General features: G+C 52.5%; 2 protein-coding genes across 2 annotated transcripts; one reads left to right on the top strand and one right to left on the bottom strand.

Moving 5' to 3' along the window:
- Nucleotides 1–281: 281 nt before the first annotated feature.
- Nucleotides 282–5,322, top strand: TGME49_270980 (phosphoglycerate mutase family protein; the record flags this gene model as incomplete). The annotated part of the gene is made up of 8 exons (XM_018781595.1): nucleotides 282–405; nucleotides 886–916; nucleotides 1,480–2,115; nucleotides 2,590–2,657; nucleotides 2,974–3,362; nucleotides 3,732–4,328; nucleotides 4,609–4,741; nucleotides 5,123–5,322. 8 exons carry the CDS (start codon nucleotides 282–284, stop codon nucleotides 5,320–5,322), a joined length of 2,178 nt encoding a protein of 725 aa, XP_018636631.1.
- A 1,344-nt stretch (nucleotides 5,323–6,666) lies between these two features.
- TGME49_271000 (hypothetical protein) lies at nucleotides 6,667–18,994 on the bottom strand (the record flags this gene model as incomplete). The annotated part of the gene is made up of 12 exons (XM_018781596.1): nucleotides 6,667–6,705; nucleotides 7,313–7,393; nucleotides 8,001–8,144; nucleotides 8,621–8,713; nucleotides 9,936–10,031; nucleotides 10,817–11,379; nucleotides 11,804–11,867; nucleotides 12,946–13,056; nucleotides 13,864–13,983; nucleotides 14,494–14,561; nucleotides 15,432–15,555; nucleotides 16,205–18,994. 12 exons carry the CDS (start codon nucleotides 18,992–18,994, stop codon nucleotides 6,667–6,669), a joined length of 4,293 nt encoding a protein of 1,430 aa, XP_018636632.1.
- Between the last annotated feature and the right edge of the window lie 2,448 nt (nucleotides 18,995–21,442).

Genomic DNA, 21,442 nt, shown 5'->3' with positions numbered 1-21,442 from the left:
CCTAGGTTCTCTTCCCCGTTCTTCTCTCCCTCTGCCACGACATCACGCTTCCTCGACATCGTTTCTCCCTTGAAACCTTGGCATTTGTCATCTCCATTCTCGTCTCCTCCCCGCGCTCTTCTCTTCTCCTCTCCCTCCTGTTCCTCCTCTTATTTTCTTCGTCGTCTCGTCCTCATCCTTTCTTCTTTTCCCTCCTTTACCTTATCGGCCTTCGTGGTCGCCGTCTTTCTGTTTTCTCGTCTCTTCGCTTCTCCTGCTTGCCGCTTCATTCGTCCTGCACCATGGAACAACAGCGTACTTCGTCCGTTGGAGGGGACTCTCTACATTCCCCGCTTTCTCCGCCGTCGCCTTGTGGAGGTGACCACGGAGAAAAAGCAATCTATCTGCACCTTATCCGTCATGCAGGTGAGCAACCAAAGATTCGGTCGTTGGTTTCGTGCGTTTCGATTGTTTCTGAAATCGATGAGTGAACACCAATTTGCCTTTCTACCTCCTCTCTGTTTCTCGCTCTTTTGCTTCACATTCTCGAGCTCTTCTTCACCGTCTGACTCTCTTTCATTCTCTCTCTGTTTACGGTCGCGTTCCGCTGCACTCCGCTTCCGAATCGCGTTCCCTCTCCTCTCTCTTCTCCCTCTTTGCCCTCGTAATCTTCGCGTTTCTCCTCGGCGCTGCCCCACCCGCGCCTCTCTGCCTCTCTTCTTCTCTGCTCTCTCTCCCTGTCATTTCTGTCTCCTTTGTTCGCACTCTCTTTCCCGCTGCTGCGTCGGAAAGAACGGAAAAGAAGAGGTGAAAGACACGCATCGCCGCACGGAGACTCCGCAGATTTGAAAGTGTTTATGCTCACTTGCGCTCGCTTTAGACCGTCTCCTTTTCTGTCTCTTCCAGAGGGAACCCACAACAGAGGTGCCAAGGAGCGGTAAGCGTTCTCTCCCTCGCCGCAGCCACACGGACTTTTCCGCATGCTCGACTCATTCGCCGCCTTCCTTCTTCGCCTCGTTTGTCTCTTAATCTCCTTCGCTTCCGATTCCTCGCTTCCACGAAAATCCTCAACGCCCAATATCTCCGAGTCTCTGCACATGGACCCGTCATCCTACGGCACCTATCAGCGCGACAAAATACCACTATGGACATACATGTACACATGCATATGCATGTACATACATATACAAATACAAATACATATACAAATACAAATACATATACAAATACAAATATATATATATATATATATATGTATATGTATGTATATATGTATGCATGTGGATATGTAGAAAAGTGTATTTTGGTTGTATCCGGCGTATGTCGCGCCAATGCGTGTCTGCTCTGGATTTCACGTTGCGTTTCAATGCCGCCCGCGTAGCACTGGATGCGATCTTCAGGGGGCTCTGCTCATCTCGATTTGTAAAGGCAGGAACTTCACCGGGAGGCGATCCCAGTCAGAAGACAGCTGAGGTTCGAAGTACTTGTTTGCACTTTCAGGAAACCTGGACAAAGTCGAACGAGCATCTTTCGGTCGCCAGACCACTTTGATGCGAGACTGTCTGCGAGGGGAAGGACGCAGTGCGCAGAGGCAGGTACTCAAATGCCGGCGTCTCTCCGCAAGGCCATGGCCGCTCGCCTCAGAGAAGACGAATCGAGACACCACGAACGCCTCGAACAAGCAACGCCGACAGTGGACAAGACAAGTGACGCGACAGACAAGACAACAGGGAAAACACCGGAAAAGCTGGGCGAGAAAATGGAGCAGCAGACAGCAGAGACGGCAGAAGCGGAGGGCGAGAGAGAACGTGGAGCAGTCAGGAGAAGCGGAGAGGACGAAGACAGAGAGGAGGGCAGATGGAAAGTAAAGATGGAGAGAACCTCTGTTGTACTGTGCACATCGACCCTGCGGCGGGCGCTGGAGACAGGGCATCTCGTCGTGCAGAGGGCCATTGAGGACTTGAGGAAGAAGGCCGAACAGACGCAAGAGAGGCCAGGAGAGGTCGGAGGCTTCAAGGCAGAGGAAACGCTTGAGAGCGAAGAAGCCTCGCTCGTCCGTCAGACCATTCCAACGTTCGCTCTCGAGGACCTGAGAGAATGGAGTGGTGGGGGGCACATATGTGACGGCCGGCACAGGTGAGAGGCGCGTGGAAAGTCGACATGGTAGAACGCGTCTCGACAGAAATTTCTAGATGAATGGGGGGGACTTCAGGTGGAACTGGAAAGTTGCGACGCGCAAAACATCTCGGATACGCGGGTGTGTCTTTGTCTTCCATTGTCTCTGTGTCTCGCGAGACACAGTCGTTTCTCTCCTCGTGAGAATAGACCTACCCCTGCCCGGTTCGTCGTCGCCTGTGGCAAGCATGAACAACCATGTGAAGTTCTCTGTCTCTGTCGACAGTGCCTTCGCATGCACTCCTTTAGAGCATTTGCGTCGAGCGACTGTGTGCGTAGATCGATGCAGGACAGTGACGCAGACTGACAAGTGTGAAGCGCGTCTCAAAACGAGACATCTTTGCGTCGAGTTCTCGTCCCCGTGTGTTGCCTTCGTTTCTCGTCTTGCCAGCGCTTTGTACTTCTCTTTTTTTTTGGGTTTCATGGCATTCGTAGCACTCGCGAACTCCGACAATTCTGCGCGCCACGATTCACGAATCTCACCTTCGTTGTCGACAAAGACGGTACAGTTGTAACGGGAATAAAGCAAGGCAGTGCCAGCCATACAAAGAGGCTGCATACCCACGCATATGCATATATAATACTTCTGCACTTCGGCATGCACACATACGTCTGGAATAGGTACATGCAGATGTATTTGTCCATGCATACACAAATGTATATATTCATGTATGTATGCGATTCTCGAGAGCATTGCTGTCTGCGTTTGAGCAAAAACAAGAGTACCGTAATGACCCCTCTGGGTTTGATTGTACACCTCGATTCGTCTGAGCGCATGCGCATTCGTTTTGGTGACGTCTGTTTTCTTTGGCTTTTCAGAAGATGCTCTTCCGCCGTCGATGCCGCGCGAATCGCGAGCGGATGTCGAGCGTCGCTGCGTCTCTTTTCTCAACTTTGTCCTCTCTCTGGCATCGCAGCCTTCCCCCTCTGCATGCGCTTCTTCCTCTTCCTCGCCTTCTGGGTCGTCGTCAAGGCAAAGTGTCACGACCGGGAAATGCGGGCATTCTTCTTCTCCTCCTTCACCTCCTTCTTCTCCTTCGCCGTCTTCTTCGTCGCCTCTACATGTCATGTGTGTGGTGCACAGCGCTTGGACGCGGCACTTGCTGTCTGTGTTAGGTCTCTTCGATCCCTCGACTCGAGGCCTGAGGAACTGCGAGTGGAGAAGCATCACGACGTCGGTTGAAAAGCTTCGGTCGACTTTACAGAAGGTACGGCCGGTGCGTTCCCTCGTGGTCTGGTTTGATGAACCTCAGGAAAAGCGTTTTACAACAAGGGTATTAAAGACATCTGAGAGGCTTCGGAAGAGGCAGTACGCAGCAGCGCAGCGATCCTTCGCTTAACCGAAACGCACGTCTGAGTGCTTCGTTTGAACCTTTGCTCCCCTCGCTCGGCGCCCCAGCGGGAACGACGAAAAGGTGGAGACCGACATTCGGTGTGGAAGGAAGTTCGTCAGCGGGAGACCTCTGTCGAGAGTTGTAGAGGACATTCTCTCTCTGCTTCTCTCGCGAGTGCAGCATGCAGCAGGACGCGTGGACTTTCTTATCCGCAGTACGCTCTGTCCGTCGCTCTGTGCCCAGATTGCCTGCGCTTCGTCCTCTTCGCGCCTTCCTTTCTCACCTCCTTCTGGCTTCCCGCTGTCTCTTCCCGCGTCTTCTTCCGGTGCGTCGTTGACTCTCCCGTGGGTTGAGTCTTCGCCAGAGTCGAGCGACGTTATCGGCGAGAGACGGACGGTGGCCTCGCTCTCGGACTTTCTCGATGCAGTTCCAGAAAATCCTTTCTCGCTTCTCATCTTCCCCCCGACTGCAGCGATGAACGCGCTTTCCAAAGACGAGTGTGACGCATGCACAGACCCCTCTGCCTCGAGCCCAGCCTGTCTGCGTCTTGCTCTGAAGCGCGCAGAGAACGCAATTCTGGATTGGTGTGCCAAGTACCAGTACGTCTCAGGAGTCGTAAAAAAAAGGAGAACACACGACGGTGGACAAGCCGCAGAGAGCGCATGCGTAGAGGACGGCGAAGAGAAGCACACCGAGGCGGGAGAGTCCACCCTCGAGGAAAGACGAACCAGACTGGAGGACGTTATCGAGCGCATGCGACTCTTAGATTCCGAAGAGGGGCGAAGGACAGAGGTTGTGACAGATGCCACAATATGCTTACGACCTGTGAACGAAGACACGGTAAGCGGAGTTTGACGGCGTATCCACACCTGTGTGCTTGAGCGATTTACAATACTTGTTGATTCCCCCCTCTGCTGAGACCTTTATCTTTTCTGCTGGTTCAAAGGTATCTGTCCATGCCCAACGAAAAGAGTTTCAGAAAAGACGCGGATGTGCATCGAATCAGAGTTTACCTGCGGGAGTCTCTTCTGGCGCTAGGCTACGACATGTACACTCCGTTGTTTTTGGGAAACACTGCATGCAGCCGTGAAGTTTTGTTTTTTTCTCTTTTTTTCTGCAGCAAAATGACCGGTGGGAAGTGGTGGCGAAGGAGCGGGTGCACAGACAGACATGCTTGCTCGTCGTTCTTCCGCGAGCTTTGCGGACGAAAGGAGACGCCGGAGACAACGTGGAGCAGAACGAGAAAGGCAACGGTAACACACTTTGTTCTTGAACGAGTTTGGAAGTTTCGGTTCAAGGATTCATGTGATCGGTCCTCGTGAGACTGACCCGAAGAGCCTGCAAAAGGCACCCGCTGCAGTGCGCCTTAAATCTACTCTCCTACGTTCTTCTGCGCGCAGTTCGCTTCTGCATCGCTGTGCCACAGTGGTGGTGTGGGTCTCTTGTCTTGACTCTCTGTCTTTCCTTTCGGGTACTGCGTTCAGATCTTTCGTCTCTTCCCTCTCTTTCGTTTCTTGGCTGTGCCTCTCCACCCGTCTCGTGGGGTGTCGCGGTTTTGCCGGTTTCTCTTCGTCGCTAATCTGACGTTCATTCTGTCACGGGTGCAGGCATTTTCCTTTTCTCTTGCGTTGCAGCCGCGTCCGCGCCAAGCGCCGAAGAAGGTGCAGTTAATGGCGCTTCTCCGGTGCTCGAATCTCCGCTTCGAGAGTCGCGTGAAGAGGAAGAGAAAGCAGAAAGGGACAGGGATGAAGAGATCTACGAAATCTGTTCGAAGATCCTCCCCTCGACCTCAGGCGTCGAGGCGGTTCACCGACTTGACGTCCTCTGTCTCTGATTTCTTCGCTCTTCCCTTCCTCCATCCTTCGCCCATTCAGCACTCATCACGAAGGTTGACATGTGTGAAAATTATGCCTAGTATACATAAACATATAAAAATGTATTTTTGTAAATATATGTGTTTTTGTGAATACACATGTATACGCAACTATGTCGACATATACATATATATATATATATAAATGCTTGCGCGTGTATGTACATCTATACAAATGTTTATATTTCACATGCATATCAGGGTTTAGAGTTTTGTATCGAGAGATGAGACGGGAACCGGAAAGTTGACTTTTCGTTATGATGTTTGGGAGGAGGACGGGCATGTGGTTCACTGCCCCTTCCCCCCTCCCCGTTGTTCTCTTGTGTGAAAAGCAGCTGCGTCTGTGTCGGTGACTCGAGAAGAGCTTTCGATTGCACAGCCAGAGTTTCGAGGCCTCTTGGACCGCCGAAGCGTTTTCTGAAGAAGTTGAGGGTGTTTCGTATCGCTTCATCGCTTCACGTTTTTCCTTGTTTGTGTTCCAAGTCGTCTGTTTGCCAGTTGACAAAGGTTTGCCGTCCTGGCTCGGTTTTAGGCGTTCATTCTTTCTCGGCTTGCTTTCCGTTTCGCCTTTCTCCTTTTGTCCGTGTCTCTCTTTTGCGCAAGAAATCGCGGGATCCAGCGAGAGACGGCGCAAGTTGTAACGCAAACAAAGCACGCAGTCGCGTGCCATGTTTCTTCAATCCGCGATGGGAAGCCAAACCCACAAGAACTCAAAGCAACAGAATGGCACTATTGAAAAAAGATTGTTGCTGGGGCGGTGCGCCGAGTGCGAACAGTTCTCCCAGACGAGAACGCTCAAGTCCACAGAGGAAGGAAGAAGGTTGCCAGGGAGGAAACCGACAGAGCAACGAGGAGACGAAAAAGCAGGCGACGTAGAGATGAGAGACAGGAAAGACAGAGACACGGACCGGAGAGACAGAAGAGGGAAGAGAAAGGAACAGCAGAAGGCGAAAAATTGACAGATGAAGGAAGAAGGGAAAGAAGAAGGCAGAAAAAGATTCCGAGTTCGCCAGAACAGCCTGAGTGAAGAAATGCCGAGCGACGAAAGGCGAAATGCAGAGAAAACGAGAACAGAGCATGCCGATCCACGTCTCTGTCACCCTGGAGAGATTTCAGAGAGGCAACATCAGGCTCTTTGTTGGAGAGACACTCTGGAAAGAGTGACGTGACGAGAAAGAGCGCGGAAGACTCTTTCCGACTTCTCTTCTTTCTGTTGTGCCCGCCGGCGTTCTCTGGGGTTCTCCCTTGTTTCGTCAAGTGGAGACTTTTGTCTCTCTGATGTAAGAAAGAAGCAGGAATCTGTTTCTATAAAGGCGCGACAGGACGCCCTGGCAGAAGCGGAGCCTGAAGGAAACGAGGAAACAGACAGCCGCGCTCTGTCCTCGGTGGAAGTGACTCAAAGGAGAAACAACGACGAGGAAGCAGCGACATTTCTTTCGCTGAACCACAGACGCATTTGATAACTCGAGTCGTCTATTCATCAATGCCTTACACGAAGCCGTCAATACACGGACGCACGCGTGTGCTTGCGCCTTTGTGTATACGTATACAATGATACATATTTATTTAATATATGTAAATATATATATATATATATATGTGAGTATGGATGCATACGTAGGTAGAGTACGAGCAGAGAAGAGAAGCCGTCCGTTTACGCGGAAACGCGTCGGGTGTCGACCACGCGTGATTCACTCTGCTTTTTGGACGATTTGCAGGAGAGAACATGAGACACGAGCTTTGATGTTTTTCAGCAAAGATCGCTTCACTCAGCCTCCTTCCACTTTTCTTGGAATCCCCTCCCTGCTCCATGCTCTCAAGGCAGAGAAAGGAATTTCAACAGATGCGAGGCGCTCACGGTCACACAGCAAGCAGTCCAGAACGCGGAAGCGACGGGAAGCCGCCTGGACTGAGGAAAGGAAATAGCGCTTCGCTGTCCCCACAGACGTACCCCAGGAATACGTTCGCGCTGCTCAAAGAGAGAGAAGAACGTCGGCGAGAGGAGGTACATGGCGAAGACGCGCGACTCCGTCTGCGAAGAAAAGAGAGAGGGCAAGAAAATACGTGGAAGTAAACATGGAACCTGGGGAGTTTCCTGAGGCGCAACAAGGACAGAGGAATCAAAGACGCGTTTGTGTTTCAACCACATGCGAGTTGAGACTGTCTCTCCTAGAATCCCGTGAGGGAGTTCAAAGAAATAGAAGTGAAACTAGAGATATAAGAAAGAAAAGAAAGAACATACATTACATACCAGATAGACGTGGACAGCAACAAAATTTGAAACATGTATAAATATATCATATATATATATATATTTATTGATAGATGGATAGACTCTCAGGCACCTGTTAGAGGAATGTGGTACGAATCTTGTATCAGAGACAGCGCAGACAATGTGAAGCATATGGACTGGAGACGCAGAAAAAGGCTGAACCTTCCTTGTAAGGCACCCAGCACAGACCGATGTACATTCAGTGCGGCCATAGATATATACAGCATCACACACAAGCGTATGCATGGATATACGCATGCATTTGTACACACAAGTAAATATATATACATATGTAGTGAGAGAGAGAGGGTGAAGAGAGACGTTGAGCGGAACTCGGTAGGACGGAAGGAGCAGCTGTGAGGCGTACGTGGTTTCTCAAGAATTCTTCGCGAGTAACGAAAGATTTTCCGACTGGGCGAAGCCTGTCGAAGAGCTCCAGTTCAACGGAGTCCTCGGGAAGGTCGTCGATGAAGGGGAAGAGGCCCGTTGTCTTCAGCTCTAAGCAAATAGCCTACAGAATAGAAAGCAGACGTGATCAGAGACAAAACGATGAAACTCGCCGCCATTTCTCGAAAGCAAGTCATTTCTGAAGTGAAAACCGGCGGGGGACAGCGACTTCCCAAAATTGCTAGACCACGAGGAAGAACGCGTTCGAGCGAGGGGCGCAGGGGGAACGAGACAGGCCTGACATAAGCCGCACGGCATGGAGCTCTACGTCGGCTCCTTTCCGGCCTTGTTGACTCAAATGCATGTGCAAAGAAAGAGAAAACCGTCGCGCGTTTGAAACGCCTGTTCTGGTGAGAAGCCGACGCGAAACAGTCCAAAAATCGCCGCCGAGACCCCCTAAGTTTCTGACACACGCAGAAATTCCGCCACGTTGTCTCCGTCCCTCTCATCCTCTTTCCCTCCCCTCGAGGGTCGCTGCTTGCTTTCCTATCCATTCTAACTTCCGACTCTGCGCCGCTTCTCGGCGTTCCAGGTCCTTGCCTTCCAGAGAATCTGAACGTCCGCAACTCCGACGAATCCTTTTCCTTCCACGTCCAGCAACTTCCACGCGAAGGAGAGCGCAGAGGCAATGCACTGCAGGAAACGGGCAGGAGCGAGGGGGAGACGCAGCAAGAAGCACAGTGAGGCAGGCGAGCCGAGGAGGGAAGCGAGACGCGCGGAGAGCAGCAAACGCCAGCAAAGGAAGGCAGAGGACGACGAAGATGCGAACGGAGAATAAGTCGAGCCTTGAGGCGAAGAGAGAAACGCGAAAACGGCAGCAGAGGGCGGAAAAGGAGAAGCCACAGACGGAGACGAAGATGCAGAAGAAGACGAGAGAGAGCAACACAGCCAGGGAGAAGAAGGAAAACAAGCGAAGCGGCCGAACCAACCAGAGAAGAAACCGAGGTGAAGACACACACGAAGGGAAGAGACAAAACGACAGACAAGACGACAGACGAGAAGAAGAGCAAGCACACAAAGTGAAGAAGAAGTTGAAAGAGACGAAACAGAAAGGATGAAGAATGTGCGCCACCAAAAGCTAGTTTCGATTGCCCAAGCCTCATAGGAAGCCTCGTTTTAGATGATGAGGAACTCTTCCACGACGTGGAGGCTGAGAAGGCAAATCGAACAATGCCCGCGAGAGGACGTCTCCCTCTCGAGGACGCCAACCAGTGTCTGTCTCTCTCTCTCTGTTTCTGTCTTTAGCGGACTTCAGACCTTCCTTCGACTCCTTTTTCTTGTCGTCAGGCCACGGGCGCCGTCCTGTCTCTCATCGTTCCTCAGTTTTCCGGAGCTACTACCGTCGCTCTCTTTCTCCCTTCTCCGTGGAACTCTATAGTTGTTTAGAAAAATACGTCTAGCCGATAATCAAGCCCCCCCCAGTTACTGTAGCACTGGTTCCGTGATACGTCTCGCTACTCGTTTCTCTCAAGCGGCGCTTCTCTTTGGCATTCGGACGTCAAAGTGTCTAACGAGATGTGACCTACTAGCCCACGCGAATTTGGCTTCGTTCAACAGAACCTCGGACTCGGACCCCGCAGTCGATCCCGCGTCGAGACTCAGCAGCAGCTGGTAAATCCTCTGTCCTTCCTTTCTTGTTGACAAGTGTCTCTCTTTTCTACTTGTTCATCTCCCTTTCTCCCGCGTTCCTGCCTTGTCTTTGTGGCTCTCGAGTGTACCCCATTCCGCCACAAACATGTTCCCCGCTTTCTCCTCTCCCCTGCTGGTCAGTTCTTGTCTCCCATGCCTGCCCTGTTCGCGTCCGCTTCTCTGTGTCTGAGCGTTTTAACTCTCGCGCTCTTCTGTCGCTGCTCACCGAAGGCGGCAGCAGGCGAATCTTCGCGGGATCTTCCGCCCAGACGCACGAGCAGAACTCGAGAGTGAAGAGAAAACGAAACAGTTCTTCTCTCTCCTGAAGACCGCAAGGACAGGGCAGCAGGTGAAACGCGTCGTCAGACAGATGTCGAGGCGTGCAGTTGACGTAATACGCAGACATGGAAGACGCAGCACAGAACTGACGCGACGCCTCTGGCTCCTTGCTGTTCAGGGCAAAGTCGACGAAGAAACGCGAAAAGACAGTGGATGCACCGAACGCCACGATGGATATGACGAGGCAGAGAAAGCGAGAGCCGGCAGACGCGGAACTGCGTTGAGGAAAAACAAAAGCGAATTCACGGTTCGTGCCAGCTCAGAAGACAGGCGTGCATGTGCCTGTACAGGCACACACAGCTATATATATATATATATATATATATATGCATGTATATAGGCATGTACACACACATGCATACACTCACACACATATACTTATATATACACATACTTGGAAATACAAATACAAACGCATCTACGCACATGTAGAAACGAAGGTATACATCATGTACGTATGTTTATCTCTGTTTATGTCTTTCTGCACGACTGTGTGCTTCGTTTTCTAGGTCGGTTGACATATTGGCTGGAGCATATGGAAAATCATCCGCGTCGGTTGACGCAGGTCCAGCCAGCTGAGGACCCGCAGATGTGGAGAACTGGAATCTGGTGAGCATTCCGACTCTCAGATTTTTACATGAGCACGCTCTCACCCGAGAGCTGCGTAAACGCGGGGTCGGTGTCTGTCTGTGGTGCAAAAGCTTCTCTGTCGCTTGTCTGTCTGTTACTCGCGTCGTTTCACTTTCCCCATCCCCTTTTATCTCTCACCAAGACAGGCACAACCTGGCGTTGTTCTCCTTCGTTCCTGCGCCTGTCTCCGTCGTCCCCGTCCTCTTCCAGCGCGCTCTCGTCTTCAGATTTGTTTTTCTCTGTCGCCTCCTCGCCACGCGAGGTTTCCGCCGTCAAGGCATCCCAAACGGCTGGCGAGGGAGCGGGCAGCTGCAGAAGAGAGGCAGAGTCTTCAGTGCCTGCCGCGGCGACTCGCGTCTCCTCTTTGTCTGTCGCGAGTCGATCCAGAGGTCGACTTTCGACTTTTGAAGCTTCTGCGGCGCTCGCATTCTTCCCCTCTCCCTGGGACTCTGCTTGCTCCTCGCAGGGCGACGAAGGCAAAGACGCAGACTCGTCAGCGGAGAGCCCAGGCTCAGATGCTGGAGAAATGGTGCCAGGGGAGAGACTGCGGTAGCGAAGTTGAATTGAGGAAGAGGCAAAAAGACGACTGAGGACAATGGGAGACACATGGTACGTTTGGGCGCAGATGTGAGTGCGGAGTGCATCGCACAAAGAGGCGAGGACGGCTTCCGACAGAACGCCGCTTTCTTCTCGGAGAAAACCTGATGCAAACACATGCCACAAAAAAAAAGCGAGAAGAGGGTCGCGAAGCCAAAAGGGACCTGCCGAGAAACAGGGGTGCGGCAGGTCAGAGTGGGTTGTGCTTCGTTGACTGCCTGTCTTTCTTGAGCGTGTCTCAAGCAGCGTATTCTGAGTTTCGTTCTTCTCTCCCCCCGCCTCCCCTCCTCTTTCTCGACTCGGTTGTGCTTTTCGTTCCTGGGTCGCCTTCTTCTCGCTCCCAAGTGGAGGTCAGCTGCCTACTACCATATGCCCCATGCTCTGCTCTCCCTTCCCTGGTGCGTTGGGGGCTCGCTCTTCCTCCGCGTGCGTACCCTGAATTCCTTTCTTTCCGATTTCCTCTCTCGCGCCTCTCCCCCTTCAAGTCGCGTCTTGATCCCTTGGCTGCTCTGCGTTTTCGGAGCTTACAGAAAATATCAAAGGCGAATTGCGGCTGAAGCTGCTGAGGGCAATCGGCGAACTCTGTGCCGAGCTGCGCAAACAGACATGGAAAACAACGCGCACGCGTTTGATGCACTCCCTCTCCATCCGGACAGCTCGCGCCAGAGCGGCATGCCTCCTGAACGTGGAGGACGGACTTTCAAAAGGAGAAAGGAAAAAACCGATTCGCGCAGAGCTTCGCGAGTCGACGACGAGAATAACGGGTGCTCCGAGGCTGGCGGTTGCCATTCGTGGACAGGGCGCGTCAACGAAGTTTTCAGTCCATTCGGATTCCAAGCGTGTAGACAGAACCTCCAAGCGTTCAATGCGTCAAGAATGTTGTTTTCGTTCAGCAACCTTCCACGACCCGGTAAACGGTGCGTCTACCCTACAGCCGACGCGGAGGCGACACTCTGCAGAGAGCCCTCCGAAGCGCGAGAAGGAATGGGGAAGAACAGGGAAGCGCGCTGCGTAACACAGAAGTTCGTTTTCCTCTGTTTAATAATGCTGCACACTGCGACGCCTTCTAGCAACGGAGCAAAGTCGCTGTCCAGCACAGAAGAACCTCCACAAGCTGCCAAAGAGGAAACGCGTTGAAATGACAGGAAACAGAAAACGCCTCCTCCCCCCTTTCTCGAAGCCTTCGAGCCCTCTGCATGTTCACCCTTGGCATCCGGCATCCTCTCTCCGAATGCAAGAAAAAGAGCGAAGAATGGAGATAAAATAAAAGCGAGTACCGCTGGCTCCCTGTCTGCTTCGTGACCTTTGAAAATACCCAGTGCGCCTCTGCACTTCCACCCAATACACGAACTGCACCAGCACATTAAATTCTGCGCCTTTTACTACACACATGTAGGTATGCGGAGGAATCCCCTTGTGTCTGTCGAGCGGTTTTCCTGACTTTTCCGGTGAAACACAACTACAGGAGAGAGTGCCCCAGACCGCCTGAGGCCGCATATGCCGAGGTCGTCTGCAAAGGAGAGGAAGCCGCCAATTTCGAGACCAGCTCGTCGGAATTGGCCGCTCCGCAGCCTCTCAGGTCCTTTGACCCGAGTGCGGCCCGCTGTTCACCTTTCCGAGACCGAAAGTCGCGAATTCTGGCGTCTGCTTCTTCGCATTTCCCTGCCTACCGGCGTGTAGACGATGTCCATGAATTTTTCGTATTCCGGGAGATTGAGGAGATCCGAAACTTTGATGGAGTCTGTGCGGTCGGGGTCGAGCATGAAGAACAGTCTCTCTGCCTGCACAGAGAAAGTGGAGGCACACAGAGCAAGGTCCGAGAGTCTCTCTACCTCGAGAAAGGGAACCAGCAGTGACTCGCGCGTCCTGACAAACGAAAGACGCCGAGATGGCGCCTTCCAGAACGATGGCATCTGGCAGCTGAAGCGATCGCTGTTGAGGCGATGGTCCCCCTGCATGCAGTGTCTACGGGTCTCGACTGGAAGAGCCGAGCTTGGCGGAACGACCGGACTTGGAGCTTCTGAGAAGGTCACCAGTGAGCCGCACTTCGCCCAGGAGATTCTAAAACAGATTGCAACGAGGCAAACAGTGAAACAGGTGAACGAAAACTGCCTCTCGCCGACTAACGAAGAGGCCCCTGGATGGCCGCTGGCGCCTCGAGAAAGCGCGGCGTCTGCGCGTCTACACGCTTGCGGTTGCCGAAAAAGTCCACAGTCTTTTCCAGCAGAACAGGACCCGCATCGAGAGGAACTTCGTGGCTTGTGCACACCGCGCCTGGCGACGAAAGGAAGCCAATTGCTCGCGAGCAGCCGCCCCCCAACGAATCACTTCAAGACGACAACGAAACAGAAAACGAGAGGCGAAAGAGCTCATGCACCTCGCGGAAGCGTAAGTTGGGGACCCGCGGCTTTCAGCCTCGGCATTTGGGTCGCGTTCAGATCCCCAGATGGATCTCGCAGTGGACGAAGAGTCTGAGTTGTCAACGAAGAAGAGACTCGCTTCCTACCATCCTAAACAAGAGACTCTCTCCCCGCAACATATCAAGACATGCAAGAAACGCATCTGCGGGGAACAGCGAAAACACTTACGATGTAGGAAATGAAGAACTCGAGCAATCCCGGCTGCGACTCTGCATCTTGCTGCTTCAAGGCGGCGAGGGCGAGATGCGTGGAGTCGTCGCACCACGCTTCCAGCATTCGCTTGAAATTCTACGAGAGACGAAGAGAAAACGGAGTCCAGAGGCATCGATGGAAACGTGAGACGAGGTTGAACGAACGTCTCTGGCCTCCAAACGCAGACCCGCCAGGAGTTCTGGGAATGCTAAAATCCTCTTTTTCTCTGGAAACGCGCGCAGCTTCGTTCGACCTCGCTTCCTTGAAGCCTCTCTCCGGTCGACCTCTCGTGTGTCGAGCGTGCTGCATCGATCTCTTCTGCCCGTCTAACCATCTCTTTTTCTGTCGCTCGTTTCTTTTCCATCTTTCTCGTTACGTCCTCTCGGCGAGTTCTTTCCTCTCTGGCATGCGTCTGCTATCTCGCTCTAGTGGTCTCTCTTTGTCTCTCGTTCTCACACATGGCATGCGCGTGGCGTGTACGGACACTCCGCGGGACTCTCTTGCAGTTGAACGGCTACTGCTGGAAGCGTACAGTCTTCCCTTTTCTCGCCCTTGCCACTGTCTCTGCACTTTTCGACTTCTTTGCCCCGCGCTTTGTCTCTTTACCGCTTTCGTGAGTCGCCTGGATCCGTCGACAAAGGCCTCGCACTGGCGTCGCAAAAAGCGATTAAATGCTGAAGCGAGAGAGAGACACAGAGAAACCTGAAGACGAGGCACTGAGAACGGGCAAGACACCCAGAGGGGGAGACAAACCGGCAGCGACGAGGTGGAAGACTCAACCTTTGAAATCGATTGAAGAGCGAGAACAGTCTTCGCAAAAGAAGAACTCCAACAGAAAAGAAACAATGAAAGAACAGGCACTTCTCCTGGAAATCTGGAAAGACCTCGCTCTCTTGTTGACAGCCAGCACCACGATGGAGCCTTTCACTTTTCAGAGCTGTCTCCTGTGTCTCTGCTGCCTTTTCCTTCAAATATGTTTCTGCCGCGTGATCTCAGTTCTGCGTTAGCAACCGTTCTTCCTTCGCGTCTCTAGTTCTTCTCTCGACGCTCTGCTTCCTGTCGGCATTCCCTTGAGTGAACGAGTTGAAACCTCTTTCCCTCCCAGCACAGTTTCTGGGTGTCCCCTCCAGCATGTTGCCTTGCGAACTGCACTATCCACCCGTTCCGCCTGTATGGCATCACTCAGTTAATCCGTTCTTCGCTTGATTTTTCTATGGTGATTTGTCGTGTCTCATCCCAGTTGCTGGGGGGAATTCTCCGGCAACTTCTGCTCGTATACCATGCCTTTTTCCCCCTCTCCGTTCTTCGTTCTCGCGTCCTTTTGTCTCTCATTCTTTCCTCTTATTGTCTTTCTTTTTTCGTCGCCATGCCTCATGCCGCGGCCGCTCCCCTTGTCCTCTCTACCCACGTTTCTCTCTCTTTTTCTCGCCACTGGTGGCCTTTCCCCTCGTCTTTTCTTCACCTCGTCTCGTCCCCCGCGGTGCTCGCTCCGCTGTCCCTGCTCTTCTCCCTGTTTTCGCGCTTTTTTCCAGTCCTTCGCTCACATGCGTTAAGCAGCGTGCGAATCAAAAGCTGGCAGTCTGTGTGGCCACCCAGATCCCGCAGCAGCTGTACATACGTCGCCGGAGTGAAAAAGGGCGCAAAGGAGGGTGGAACACGCGTCCTCAGCTGTACAGGAAAAGAAAAATGGGGGGAACGAAAAAAAACAACAGTGAACTTAATCTGTCTTACCGACACTGATGGCGAAAGACGACCTATGCTCGCAGTGCCACCCCCCGGAAGTCATGAAGGCAGACGGCCTATGGTGACAGGATCCTTTCAAAACGCGTGAAGAACGCAGAAGTACAGAGCGGTCTTCGCACCGCAGACTCGCATGACTCGCGAAGCGGGTGTTTTCTGAAGCACCGAGAAAGACGGTTTTCTCCACGGCCTTACAAGTCGAAGAGAGAGGGAGGAAGCAGAGAACTCAAGAACGGCCTCCCCGAAGGTCGGAGGAGAGCAGCAGACACAGAGGAACCTTCGCAGAGAAATGTGAGAACTGAACGCAGCCATGAACGACGAACTCAGACACGCCCCATGAGAGTGAGAACTTCGAAACAACGATTCGGAACCTCCATCGGAAGCGAAAGAGAGTGAACGAGTGTGGCGGCACCGAGAACAAAGAGAAGTAACAACGGAGGGAGAACAGACAAGCAGAGCACACCTCAAGCCCCCGGTTTCGTATTCCAGTTCTTCCTCCCCTCTCTCTCTCTCTGGCTACCCTCTCAGATTGTTTATGACTGTTGTGTAGAACAATATCTTTGCTCGACGTTCTTACTTTCTTGAATGCTCGATACGAAATCACTGCTCGTCTCACACCTTCTCCGTCGTGTCCGTCTGCTTTGCTCCCTGCCTCGCTCTTGTGTATCTGTCTCTCTTCTTCAGCACATACAAAGTCTCCGTTGCTCTCGTTTCCTTTCGAGGCTATCACTCTCTCTCCACAGGCTTCCTTCTCTTCTTTTCCTTCTCTCGTCCTCGGCCCTACCGCGCGCTCGTCTTCTTCTCCCTGCGGAGTCTCTCTCGGGGCTTCCTGTCCCTGCACTTCTCTGTTTTCTCCCCGGCCCGAAGAAGACGCATTTACTCCTGCTTCTCGGTTTTTTTCCCTTTCACCGGCAGCAGATGAATTCGACAACTCGGGAGAAAGCGGCAGGGGACTCGCCTGCAAGCTCGGAGACGCAACGGCGCCCCGCTGGCGATACACCGCAATGCGCCGGGCTCCGATAACGAGCTGACTTGTGGCCGTCCAGTCTTGCCAGACCTCGGCAAAGCTTCCGGGAGGGACTTTTGCTTCTTGTCCAGGAGTCATTTCTTGGTTTTCTCGACTATTTTGATGTGGTTCTTCATCCGCTTCTCTGATCCGGTGAGGCGCCTCTTGGATTCTTTCCTCTTCCTGTTGTCCACCGTCGGAGCTTATCTGCAGCTCCCGCTGTGAGGGGTCAACGCCAGGGACAGGCTCTTCTGAATCAAGATGCCCTGCCTCCCTCGCCTTCGGGGAAAAGGGAGACACGGTGTCTCTGTCCTTTTCCAAAGACGCACTCTCAGCAAGACACGAACTCCCGTTTTCGATTGGAAACGAGGCATTGTGGAAGCAGAGCTCGCCTTCTTCGACCGGCGAGACGCTTGCGTCGGCGACACTCTCCTCCTCTGCAGAGCTGTGCTTCTCCAGAGAAAACGGTTTCGGTGTGTCTGACGCTGGAGACAGAGTTTCTCTCCTGGCCTCACAGGCTGTCTGAACACAGTCGGCTCCTTGGACGCCAAGGAAAGGGTCCTCCTGAGCTGGGCAAGAAGGAACAGAAACCAGCGCCGAAGAAGAATCACCTGCACATGCTGACGTAGAACACGAGAAGGAAGAAGACGGGGTAGGGCGCGTAAATGCACGGGGAGCATTTGCAGAAATCTTCTCGATGGTGTCGTTCTCTGTCGTCTCTGTGTCCTCAGCTTCCTCAGTGTTCGGAGACCAGGCGAAGACCGGCCTCCCCTGGTCCGTACCTCCAGAGAGGGCCGACGGAGAGGACAAGTCGAGGGAAGGACGGGAAGAGAAGGAAGAAGGAGGTGAAGCAACACAGGAAGACACGGAGCTCAAAGTATTGGCGAACGACGCACCGGTGGTGTTTTTGTCCCCGGATGCCTTGCACAGCTGATCCAGCCTCTCTTTGCGGACAACGCGTGACTCTTCCCCGTGTTCCCTCTCTTCACTGTTTTCTCCTCTTCTTTCAAGGCTCCAGTATGTTGGAAAGTCTGTTTCGCTGTCCTGTTTGTTGGTCATTGTTCCCTCTCTCTTCTCTCCACTCAACGCGTCATTCTCTTCCTCGCTTTTGACCGTCGACGCGTTCGCTCTCGCTCCAGCTCTCTGCCTCAGCGAGTTCTCTTCTCTCTCAGAGTCACGAGGAACTGCCTCCTCTTCTTCCATGACAGTGGCTGGGGTGTGCCACTCGAGAGAAGCGGCAGAGGCGAGGAGCAGCTGCGCGCGCGAACCCACCTTTCCATGACTCAGAGGAGACGGAAGAACGTGAAAATGCAAGGGATCACTCTCTGCTGTCTCCTGTTCTTGTCGGTTTCCTTCGTCTGTCTCCTCCCGACACTCTTCGTCTGTCTGTTCTTCTGCTCCTTCATCGTTGTCTGAAGCCGCCTTGGGAAGGCAAAGCTCAGCCTGTCTTTCTTGCCCTCCAACTTCAGGAGGACAGGCTGACGGAGAGGAAGCTCGAGAGGAGACGGAAGAAGGAGAGAGCGTCGTATGGGGAACGGCTGACGAGGCAGCGGAAAACTCGGACTGAAAGAAACTTTCAGCGCTGGAGCCTCTGCCCGGGTCTCCCTCCTGAGTGGCTAGCTGCGACGGAGACACAGTGTCCACGCCCGCGGTCGGAAGTGGCGTTGGGGCTTCAAGACCCTTTGCGGACATGTCTGCCGCAGTGCTCTGTCGACTCAAGGAGCCTGTTCGGCTTTCTGTGGCAGACACAAGAGCAGAGAAGGTATGAGAAAAGGGAAGAGAAGAGGAGTGAGAAGAAGCATATCGACTTGTCGTGTACATACATGCCGGAGCGGTGACCTTCCTCCCATCCACGTCCTCCTCCGCTCCGCGAAAGACACAAAGATGCCCCCCAGTCCCGGGCAGCCCTCCGCCGTGTTGGTCGCTGTCTCCTCCCTTTTCTCCCTCTCCGGCTTCTCTTTCTGCATGTTCCTCATCTTCACTTTCTTCTTCTTCACTGTCTTCTTCCTCATCTTCACAGTCGTCCTCCTCGTCTTCGTCTTCTTCAAGTCCCTGGTCTCGGAGAAGGTGTGGTTTTCTGGGGAGATTCAAAAGGCACCATTCGAGAGCGCTTCCGGGGTAAGGTTCTTTGGCAAAGAGCTTCTTCACTTTCTCCAGTTCCTCCACAAGCTGGGAAGCCAAGGAAGCCTCGTCTGCGTCTGCCGGCGTCCTCGTCGCTTCTCGTTCCGCTAGGATCTCGCGCGTGTCTCCTGCCTCTTTTTCGGCAGAGGCTACGCAGCGAAGCGAAGCTCCGTCAGTTGCAGGAAGGCCGTACGCTTGGGAAGGCGAGAAAGGGGAAGACAGCGGGGTCGAAGAGGCCATGCTTGTAACACGGTAGTTGGGTCAGTTGTAGGTGTTGAGTAACGGTATTTGTTTTGACTTCACCACGTTCCTTTGTGCTTCGCGGCCTTTCCTTCTCACCTCGCGCCTCAGAGACAAGGTGAAAACTTGCATGCGTTAGGGGGAAAGGCCTTGTGAGAAAACAGAGACCGTGTTTGACGTCGGCTTCTGTAAAAACCCAGAATTATTAACAGGATTCACGCACGAGCCACAGACGGTCGGGGGCTGGACAAAGAAGCAAAAAAATCGCATCATTGAGCGTAATAACACGCAAAAACAGATCTCAGGATTGACAAGGATACTACGAACAGGTATAACCTTACATGTATGCATGTATGCACAGGTGTGTACATGTATATGGGATATATATATACATATATATATATATATATATACGTGTCGCTTGCACTCTCTCAGATCGCTGTCGATAGATGTTGAAGGGCAGCGGCTTGTCGGGCACCTTCTGGCCACATGCGTCGGTTTTAGGGAGCCAAAGAAAAATAAAAAAAAATTTCCGGGAAGCGGGCTTTATTCATGTCAGAAAAGTTGGAGAATCGGAGAGAAACAGGAGCAAAAACTCCAAATGGGTCACAGCGAGAAAGCCAGTACCTGCGACTCCCGCTGTCACAAGACACAGAGGAGGGAGCTAGGTCGGCGGCATCTCGAAAGTTTGCGAAAGACTAAAACAGGGAGGAAAACGGAGGAACCTGCGAACGCCTGGAGTCGAGAAAAAAGCATGTATTCTTCCCGAGCTTTTTGTCGTAATAAGGACTCTGGTAAATCGCTTTTGTGTTTTTACGGCTTGTCGAAAGGTCAAGTTGACTTCTCGGCAGCGCGATATGCGCGAACGGCGCGAGGGGGCGGAAGGCGGGAGGTGAAGACACGCGCGAGTAGGCAATCTTCACATGCTTCGTTTCCCTAGGCTTCTCCAGGATATTACTCTTCTAAGAAAACGAATGACAAGAAAAGCACTCGGGATTTTTACGGCGGGAAGGGTTTTTTCACTTTGGCCTCTCACAAGAAACAAGGAGCAAGGCTCACTGGGACGCAAAATGAGTATACCATTTAGCAGGAGATGGACTAGACTCATGTGCCACGCTAGGCAACTATCACAGACCGCGATGGAAAGAACTAAGTTCTCCGATTGGGCTTGCGAAGAGGATGTCTTTTGTCCTCGCTATTCAAAAGCAAGCAAAATGCGAATTTTTGTTGGGACAGTTTTAAACGGAACAAGTGGTAAGTGGTTTCTGCGAACCGGCAACTCGGCCACCTCGCGCTAGATTCGCGGTGTACATACACTGGCCGACACGACAGAAGCGAGGACGGGGGTCACGCTTAAGCGGGTTTCCTGGTTTTTGGAAGCTCGGATTCCCGACGATTTGAATTTGGAGAAAACACGCCGACAATTCGAGAGCGAGAGGCGGCATAAAGGAGAGAAGTGGGGCTGAAATGACGAGAAAATGTGTAAATAACTCAGGAAACAGCCCGCATCTGGATGGCGGGGCAGAGAAAGCCCGTCAGCATCCATAGCCCCCCCGTGGTTACCGCCGCAAGTCCTCGATTCAGATCCCTGTTTCTCGTGTTTACACTTACAAATTATATAGATATACACCTATTCCTTTCTCTCTAGCGAACTTTATCTCTAACGCATGACCTGATCCCATATTTGCTTCGACTTCCATCGTCGTGCAGCATCCATCCGGGTAACTACAGTTGTGCAGTTCCCCTGCGAGTGACTTCCGCTACAAAACATACAGAAATGGCGAACAGAAGGCTCACATACTGACACCTCTAGTGTACTGACCTCTTGGTGAAGACGTCTGCGTCCTCTGTATGACTGAAAACGTTTTCGCTTGCACCTGAGACCAGGATCCGCTTACGGAAGTGGCTCGTCCTAATGTAGGTTGCCCCGTCGTCTTTGTAAGATTTCTTCCATTTCTCGATACAGATGAAAATATAGTTCTGCTACCGAATATTTAGGCGCATGCAAGCCTGCGTCTACCGAGAACCGGCCACACAAAGAAAAGGGCGCAAAGTGGTTGTCTCCACTTCTCCCCGATTCCGCGAAAGTGTGTCTGTTTTGCAAGACAGGAGAGTACAACCTTCATTTGTGGAGAAGTGTAATTGGTTGCATTTGACCGTAGAAGTGGTGTTTTTCATAATCACAGCGCAGAGTGTGGGCAGCCGTACGTGGTTACAGAGAGCCCTGTCCTGCTGAGGCGAAAAGAGCAGACTGGATATCACACCAAGTCTTCCATCTTGTTAAGGCAATCGAAAATTGAAATCAATACGGCTTACGTGTAGACTTTCCAAATGTTGAAACTTTCTGTATTGGCAGCTGTATCAGACAAAGTGTCCATGGTAATTGATCTCTTGAGCACGGAAACGTGGCGGAACTGCTCAAGGCATGGCGCTAATTTGAAATATATA

The sequence above is a fragment of the Toxoplasma gondii genome, chromosome VIII (genome assembly GCF_000006565.2).
Source record: "Toxoplasma gondii ME49 chromosome VIII, whole genome shotgun sequence".
In the NCBI taxonomy this organism is placed as follows: domain Eukaryota; phylum Apicomplexa; class Conoidasida; order Eucoccidiorida; family Sarcocystidae; genus Toxoplasma; species Toxoplasma gondii.
The sequence above is the reverse complement of the archived record's forward strand: the minus strand, read 5'-3'. Positions and strand labels throughout refer to the sequence as shown.